At 40.6% G+C, this 9,346-nt stretch overlaps 1 protein-coding gene across 4 annotated transcripts in view; it reads right to left on the bottom strand.

Annotated features, from left to right (window-relative positions):
- VSIG4 (V-set and immunoglobulin domain containing 4) overlaps nt 1–7,140 on the bottom strand; it is an 85,955-nt gene extending 78,815 nt beyond the window's left edge. For 2 of the 4 annotated variants that reach the window (XM_045471050.1, XM_045471051.1), the window contains exons 1-2: nt 6,953–7,140; nt 610–966 (exon numbers count right to left, since the gene is read on the bottom strand). In XM_045471050.1, the coding sequence (XP_045327006.1) occupies nt 610–966; nt 6,953–7,007 (412 nt within the window). In that variant the 5' untranslated portion in view covers nt 7,008–7,140. The remainder of the gene's footprint in view (nt 1–609; nt 967–6,952) is intronic. The other 2 variants (XM_045471052.1, XM_045471049.1) reach the window with 1 other exon arrangement.
- Nucleotides 7,141–9,346: the final 2,206 nt, after the last annotated feature.

Here is a 9,346-nt window from a genome sequence, read left to right on the forward strand (position 1 = left end):
CTTGGGAGAGAAGAAAAAAATCTTTCTTTGGACGATTAGGTACTGTTTTGTGTTATCTAGGGTTGGGGATTATCTGGAATTAAAAATCAACTGATTTTTTTTTAAATGTATAGAGATTTTTTTTTAGGCATCAGTAGATTGAGTTTTTGGATTATCTGCAATTTTGGATTACCAGGGCAGGTTTTCATAAATTGTCAAGTCAGCAATATTTATCTTGGCTGACCCCAGCATCCCTTTCCCCAGAGCTTTTCTGTCAACCTCTAGTTACTCTCCAATATTATGATTAGATAGATATACTCATTTTCATGAGTTTTAAGACCCATAACCCAAGGAGGGAAACCAGGGTGTGGATGCTGGAACTTCTGGGAAACTTCAAGGGGTAAATATTTGAAGATAAGGAGCCCTTTTCAACACTTCTTAAATTATACTATAAGAGTGGTGACCCTGAGGATCTTATGCCTGTCCACTTCTCTTGATTAGCACATATAACTGAAAAGAGTCTGTATACAAGTAGACAAAATTCCCTGGGTTTATCAAGGTTTTCTAGGATTATAGTCCTTTATTTGGCCTTCATCTATTAGTGCTTTCCTACCCCCCACAGTGACTCACCTTTCTGGACACGGAGCTCAATGATCTTATCTTTCACCACTTGGTTACCATTAGGGGTCTGCCAAGTGACTTCACATGTGTAGTGGCTCCGGTCATCCATCTCCAGGCTATTCAGTTGGAGGGACACATCTCCTGGAACCTTGTGGCTCACTTGTAGGCGGCCTCGATACTTTGCTTGCTGGATATGGTCTCCAGAGGAATCACGTAGAAATATGGTGACTGGATCCAAGTCACGTTGTACCAGCCACTTTACCAAGACTTGAGTGTAACCTTGCAGAGGACCATAGGTGCATGGAATATTTACATCCCCTTTCCAAGGCCCTGTCACACTCTCAGGTGCTTCCAGGATGGGATGGCCTGAAGAGGAGAAACAGAGGAAGAAAGCAGACATAGCCCACCCATCTGGAAGCTAGGATAGAAGTGGCAGATCTCAAGAGGCTTCTGAGAAACACCTCTCAAATTTCCTTCCATAATACTGTCAGATTGATGTGTCATTTTGTTCTCTGCCAGCTTTCTCATCAATCAGAACCTGTTCTCAGAAGGAAAGCTCTTAACACGTTAGCTTTTTTTCAGTTTCAAGTCCTTTTCCTGTCACTACCTTGCTGTGAGATGACTCTGGGTAAGTCACTTTTCACCAGGAGGACCCATTTTCTTATCTATAATGTAGAGACTTTGAATGGAATGATCTCTAAGGATTCTTCAAACTGTGAAATTCTGTAAGTCTATTAAAAAAAGCTTCTTTCAACATTTTCCAAAAGAAGTGTAGGAGCAAATGCTAAATAGCTGTGTTTGGGATATTTTATTATGTAATTATGTACCTGGAGAAATATGGGGGCTTCAGGGCTAAGAAAGAAAGGGCCATATTCACTGCTTACTCCCCATTGCTCCACAGAAGGGCTCAGTTTTTGGGTCCCCATCCATAAGCTCTTCTCTAGAAGGGAGGAAGTTTGCTGAAAAGGGCAACTCTGAAGGTGGAAACGTATGAAATGTATTCCTGTTTAATAAAATCATTAGTTATTGTTAACTTTGAAACTTGCAGTTAAAAGCCTGACTTTTTTCCTTATTTCTTTTTCTTTATTTTTGCTTTCTCTTAGGTTTCACCAAAGGTACATTGGAAAATCCCATCCCGAGGGGTAATGGAGAGAAAAATGTCTAGAGAGGAAAAGGATATGAATAAAATCCTAGAGCTGGCTATGGTAAGGATGGTAGTAGGAACAAAAGGAGATTGATCCTTGGAATGCTGGGGAAGGAAACATGGGGAAGGCAAGTTGGGGGTGTTGAGAGAGCCATCACCTCCCTTTAGAAATTTCCATTCATAAAGTTGTATTTTGAGGACTTTGTGTTTTACTTAAATCTGACCAAGAGTGAGGGATTGTATTTAGACAATTTCTTTATGTCTGTACTAGAAGAATGAGCTTGAAACTGTGAGATGTAACTGAATAAAAGCCTTTTATGTAGCTTAGATTCCCAGGCTTCAGTCAAAGAGATGGAAGACAGGATGGGGGCATCCTCCCAGAATTTATTGCCAAGTACCAGGGCTTCTATCAGTGGGGAGACTAAAGTCAAGTCTCTAGTCTGTGCCCTCAGCAGAGATTCTTAGAGCATAACTAGCATATTTTGGACAAGATAAAAGCCTTGAGTAGAAAAGAATAAACAAACATGAGTCCATGTTGTTAAATCCACCACATATTCTCTGGAGGGTTTCAGATTGTGCAGGAAGCAGAATTCAGACCCATGAATGGGAGCATAATAGGGGTGGATTTTGGTTTGCCCTAAAAATGAACTTTATAATTATCCATATCTGTTTATTGATGGACTAAGTTGTCAGGGGGAAATTCTGAGCTTTGTTTATGTCTTGGACAGTATTACTCTTTAAGGTACCTTCCAATCCTAGATGGTTCAATACTAATTGTAATGGAAATGGAAGTTAAATAATTACATTTTCTAGCTGGTGGTGAACTATCACCAGACGGTGGTGAGTTTCACTGTGCTATTGCTAGTGTAGGCCTCCATATGCATGCAAATACAGCTTATCATCATCGTGAACACACACGTGTCACTTGCAAACACACATATGGGGCCTTAAGACCCATGAAAACCATCTGAGCCTCCAAGTTTAATGTGCTCTTTCCCAATAATCTTTCAGCTCTCCCAAATCTGTCTCCCCTCCTCTGAAAACATTCTCACACTTTTCTCCTGGACAACAAAGCAGCATTCTGCTGTGAGGACATTTGGAACAGCTGAACATGCCTTTGTCTATATGTATGTATGTCTTCCTTCTTGGGGGACTTTAGGGAACTGCAAGGCCTGGCTTACATTACCCTTTCTGGGAACTTCCTGGGTTATCTCACAGAGCCCACTGTGGTCTGTCAAGAATATGAATAGCCAATCTCAATTTCTCAATCTTGAAAGTCACTTCTAAAAGTAGATTGGGCTTGGGGCACCTGGATGGCTCAGTCAGTTAAGCGTCTGACTCTTGATCTCAGCTCAGGGTTTGATCTCAAGGTTGTGAGTTCAAGTCGTGTGTTGGGCTCCACGCTGGGCATGAAGCCTACTTGAAAAAAAAAAAAGAAGACAAAGGAGGAAAAGAAAAGAAAAGAAAAGAAAAGAAAAGAAAAGAAAAGAAAAGGAAAAAAAAAGAATTGGTTGGGCTTTACTTCCACATTCCAGAATAAGGGCATGGGACAGAGTTAGAAACAATAGTTCTAAGAATTACATATTTTTTCCCCTTTTACTTTTTTCTTCCCCTCTCCTTTCTTCTTTCCTACCTTCAACCCGTCCTTCCATCTGGTTTCTATTCTTCTTCCTTCTTTTTCTTGTTTTCCCCTCTTCCTCCTGCTTCATTAGTAGCACAACGACAGAGTGTATGGTAGGCATAGAGCATCACACACACAAAAAAGACATTGTACATTATGTACTCTGATCTCCAAAGTGAAGGTAACCTCAATAGAATTGACTTTCACCTGCCAGCTTTCCTTGTGATTCTCAGAGAGCCTAGAGAAACAGTGAATAGAAGCACCTAATGAGATCAGGAGAATAATGAATAACAGCATGATGTAGTAAGAAGAACAACACCAATCGAAGTCCAAGGTCTATCATAACATGTGACCTGTGTCACCATGTCTCTGTGTGACCTGGAGTAAATTTCTAAACCTGTATGAGATTCAGGTCATTATCAATAAAATGGAGATAACAATAAACCTTCCATTCAAGGCTATTTGAAGATCAAATGAGCTTTTAGGTGTGAAAGCACCTAGCATGATGGATGGCATTCAGTAGGTGGTAGATAATTGTCAGTCCTGTCTCATGCCTCAAGAGAAACTTCTCATATTTGTTTTGATTCTTCTTATCTTACAGAAGTCCTCTATATGTCTTCTCCAGAGGAAAGATTAATTAGATTATATCATTTTCAGTTTTAATGATGACCTGAAGGAGGAGTTAGCACATGAGAAGGTAAGCGGCTACCCTCACCAACCTGGGGGAGCCTACCAAGTTATGAGCAGGAAATAGGCCATCCATGGATTGTAAGGAGCCAGGAAGGATAAAGTAGCCTGTATAAATAGCAACAGGACTTGTTTGGAAGCCAATGTGAAATGTTGATCAAATTAAGCAATATAGATGACTTTCTTGGAAGACTGGGTAGGGAAAATCTATTTCAGGAAACTCTCACCTCCTGGGGAAATGCTCTGCCTTTTATGGATCCGTGAAAACCACCAAATGGCAAAGCACTTGCTTTGACAGGGATTGAGGTACCAGGCAGTATAGAATTTGAGACTTCTAGAATGGCATAGCTGCAAGGGCTTTTGGTTGCATTTCCTCATGGTACATGTAGGCAAGCCAAGAGAAAGAAAGATGCTTATCTAAAAGTTACACAGAAAGCAGGGGCTGAACTGGGCCCACGGGCTTAGAAGAAAGGCTTTTGGATGCTACACTGCCTTCTTACCTTATTAAACCACTAGCCACAACTGAAATTAGTAACCCCTTACTTGACATGGTTTAAAGTTGCTTGAATTGACTTGCTGAAAACAAATTCCATCTGCTGGCTATTTTCTGAAAAGCGTTTCCCAGGCCTTCAGAGTCTTACTCTCTTTTCTCAGGGAAAAACTGAATTTTCTCTAAATATTATCCTTCTACAGGAGAAAGACCTGGGCTAGGCATCGACTCAAGGGGCTTTGTTGAAAAGAGTTTAATTTGAGAAACAGGTGACAGTACTTGTTCTAGGAACTGGACTTAGAAAAGCAAAATGCAGGGCCTGTGTAATAGTCCTAAATAAAGGAAAAACTTAGTTTTCTGGGCAAGAGTTCCTTTATAGGGCCAATTTTAGGTCCTTTTTTAAATCTTCGTCCTCTCACCATCACACAGAGAGTGGGATCTTCCCATAACCCCACACCCCCATGTGTGGCCTCTCTCCCTCTCTTGGGTTGCCTCCTGGCTTAGATAATAGCTGTTAATAAAATGTTTATAATGTTTATAAAGTGAAAATATTTATTATTATTATTATTATTATTATTATTATTATCATCATCATCATTATTATTTCAACATGTGTCTTTGACCCAGCAGCTGATTCTAGCCCCTAGAGGCCCTATGAGGCCAGCCAAGCTGATCTAATCACTGTACAGTAGGCTGGAGACACTAAGATCCAGGGAGAGGGAAGGTGTTATTGGCCATTCAGTATGTCCTGAGCTCTAGATCTATAGTGTTAAACACTCCACACAAAAGAAAGTTCTGCTTCCATGTCTAGAGGACCTCACAGGCAGAAGAAGGAACAATATACATGAGAGTACTCACGTGAACACACACAATTTAACTTTAACATGTACAGAATGTTACCCTGAGCCCCAGTCCTGCTTCTGTAAGTCTCCGCTAAAAACAACAGATTTGGAGAAGGTAGAAAGGTGTACTCTAAAACCTGGCAGATGATGAAATATTGCTGTTTTTAAAAAGCACTATTATTTAGGAAAATTAACTCTGCCACTAATGCTCTCTGGCCTGGAGCACATTCTTTTCCTCTCAGGTAACTTGATTTAGTATCTCTTTTAGCTTTGAGTCTCTGGAATTTGATGGGTCACAAAGGCCCAGGATAGATTAGCATAATTTGAGTCTGTTATGAAAAACTGAGTTCTTTCTGACCACAAAGGGACACCAACCTAACATCCATCCATCCTCTCCCTCTAAAGATATGGAATAAGCAGAGGTGCAGCAAGAACCGATTTGCCCTATCTTGGGTCTCACTTAACTATTACTCATGCTTAGTTACCTAAAAGTCTATCTCAATTCTCAGGGATATAAATGAGAATGGGGGAATGCCCAAGGAAATAATGCTTCTATGGGATAGCCAGACTTCTTTTAGGATATATATCCAGCATTAATTTCCTCCAAGTAGCCTGGACAAACTGGGCCATATTCACAGGGAAAGGAGCTACCGCAAGAGGTGGTAAGAAACCACCAAGTCCTATGAATAGCAATTGAAGAAGCTAGGGCTTGTTTATTTTATTTATTTTTTTTAATATGCCATGATGTCCTATCAAATTTTTATTTTTATTTTCCAAATGTTCACAGATTTTATTTTTTTTATATTTATTTATTTATTTATTTATTTATTTATTTATTTTTTAGGGCTTGTTTATTTTGGAGAAGAGATAAATCAAAGGGACATGGTGTCTCTCCTCAGAACTCTAAAGGGCTGTCACAACATCAAGGGAGTAGATATGTTCTTTGTCTATCCAAGAAATAGAGCCGGGGCTTTAGGATGGAAGTCACAAGGAAGTGGATTTAGTTCAACACAAGGAAGAACTTCTAACATTTGGAACTACTCTTGCACAGACTAGATAGTCTGGGGAAGTGGTGAACTCTCAATGTCTGGAATTATGTAAACAGATATTTTGAGCACTTGTTCATAACTATGAAAAATGGGTCTAGATTACTTTTAAGGTCCTATATAACTCTTGGACAACATTCCTTCCTTGAAGCTTATATATCTTAACAGGGATCAAGACCTAGAAATAGAGGAGTTAAGATATAATGGCAGAATTTCAGGTGAAAGAAGATGGAGGAAGGATTTGGGTGGCATTGGGCACCTTCTTAATGTCCCTGCGATATGACAAGTACTAGAAAATCATGTGGATATTTTCGAGAGGATCCTTTTTAATTTCTACCCAAACTTACCTTCTAGCTTCTTCAGTAGTCTTCAGCTGCCCCAAACTGAGAGAGTCTGTAGCACTGTTTGAGAATACTCACCTATTCAGCAGGAATAGGCTTTCCTCAGTAACCATTCAATCCCCACACCCCAGACTTTTGCCTGTGACAGCAGTAGCGGCCAGATAGCAATTTCCTTCCTTACCATAGGTGACCATTGTTAGGTGGCCCAGGAGCAGGAGGTCCAGTAAGAGCCTCATCACAGCTTTAGACAGTTTTTTCCTTTGTTCCAGTCTCCTGCTGTCAAAGGCTTGAACTTATGATGGCTGTCAGCTTCTGTGCCTGCTTACTTCCCTTCCTTCTCTATATCTCTCACTTGGACTCCCAGTCTCATCTCACATTCTCCTTCCTTCCCTATTTCAGCACAAGTCATGTGAGTACGCCCTCCCTCCCCTGCCTGGGATTGGGGGTTCAGGGTGAGTGAAGCAATTCCTCCCCTTGTTAGGGTATTGATTTGACTTTCCCTGGAGCCAATAAGGCTTTCTGGTCTTTGATCTCCCAGGATGTATTTATTTTGTGTTTCTTCCACAAGACTCTGAGGCTGGGGATGACCTTTGGGTATGAGTTTTCTCCCTCTACTATAGAGATATTTTCCTTTCTGGTAGGCCCAGGGAGGAGAGATCAACATTACTGGCCTATGCAATATTTAGCAGTCATACCTTTAACTCCTGCCTGATATGCCTGTGCAAACGAACAGAGTGTTGGCAGTGGGTGCCTGTGGGCTTCAGAGTACAAGAGATTAAGTGTATGAAAGAGATTTCTGTAAATCAAAACGTAAGTAATTGGCAAGCCCATGGATAAAGTCGTTATGGGGATATATATCCCTATGTCTCACCTTCGGGAAGCTTTTTGAATCACTTCCTCCAATAGCTCCACTTCTTTGGTGGTAAATATTCCCATTAGTGCTCATTAGGGTTTGTTTGCTTGCTTGTTTGTTTATTTATTTATTTATTTATTTATTTATTTATTTATTTATTTAAGGGAAAGTTAAGTTGAACATCCAGTGTACTTGTCCATTGACCTGTAGTGGTATGCTCTATTAGGTTGAACTTTTCAATAATTTTCAACTGCTAGTTGTCTATGACTAGCAAGAGAGAAAGGAATTAAGCTTCCAAGCTTAACTGCTTCTCTTCATAGACCCCAGAGTAACTGTAAGTTCACCAGCAGTCTACCCTTAGGTTTGGCATTGCTCATAGTCTACCAAGCTTTGAAAATATAAACACCTTCAAAAGGAGAAACACATCCAATAAATTCATACCAAAATATAAGTAAAGTCTAACCTCGGCCTTTGCTTTTATGGTTTTTGTTTTTGTTTTTGATTGGAAGGATAAGAGAGGCCTCGATCAGAGAAGGGGTGAACTTCGTAGAAATGGTGAGTAAGACCCCAAGGACAGACATTATCTCCTACACATGATTGCCAAGGGGTAGTTATATACAGGTGATTTGGGACTTGACAAAGGCTAAGAGGAGACTCAGCATTTCTTGAGTCTAATATTATTATTTCATGGAATTCTGTCAAGCACCTCTGCCTCCCAGATTCAATCCCTCTTGTATGGTTGCCCTTTGATTTTTGGTTCAGTCCACCTCATTTGAACTTCCAGTCATTGATTTCCATTGGGTCCTCACACAACGAACCCTGAATTTTGGAGATCCCTCTTTTTGTATTTTAGAACTAATACCCTACCACCACTACCAACACACACACACACACACACACACACACACACACACACACCTCTCCTTTACAGTCTTTCCTGATGAAAAGCCTACCAAAAATCCATGTCCCATTGAACTGGTGTTAATTTGTCTGGCCTGGTGACTGTTTTTATTTTATGTTTATTTATTTATTTTAGAGGGAGAGACAGAAACAGAGAGAGAGAACTGGGGAGGGGCAGAGAGATAGAGGGAGAGAGAATCCCAAGCGGGCTGTCAGCACAGAGCCTGATATGAGGCTCAATCCCACGACCATGGGATCATGACCTGAACTGAAATCAAGGTTTGGATACTTAACCAACTGAGCCACCCAGGGTCCCTGGTAAGTGTATTTTTGAACTGCCTCTTGCCTCTTCTCAGGAGTTTATAGATGTGAAGATAAAGAAATTTCCTGGGAAACATGCACAGCCTTTCTCTGGGGAAGAATTCCTGTTCTACAGTTGAGATCAGTAACCCTGAGAAGAACACTGAAGGGGAAGTCAAGAAGCCTAGTGAAGGGCCTAGTTCTGCATCTACTTCATTCTGAGCATTTGAGCAAGTTAAATCTGAACTTCAGCTTCCCCAATTGTAACATGAGCACTATTAGACTTGATGTCTATGTAGTTTCTGATTTTTAAAAATCAAACTACACCATACATACAATAATGACTATAACAATGATAGCTAATGTTTTTTTTTATTTTTTTTATTTTTGAGACAGAGAGAGACAGAGCATGAACGGGGGAGGGTCAGAGAGAGAGGGAGACACAGAATCGGAAGCAGGCTCCAGGCTCTGGACCATCAGCCCAGAGCCCGACGCGGGGCTGGAACTCACGGACTGCGAGAT

Source organism: Leopardus geoffroyi, chromosome X, assembly GCF_018350155.1.
Source record: "Leopardus geoffroyi isolate Oge1 chromosome X, O.geoffroyi_Oge1_pat1.0, whole genome shotgun sequence".
Taxonomy (NCBI): domain Eukaryota; kingdom Metazoa; phylum Chordata; class Mammalia; order Carnivora; family Felidae; genus Leopardus; species Leopardus geoffroyi.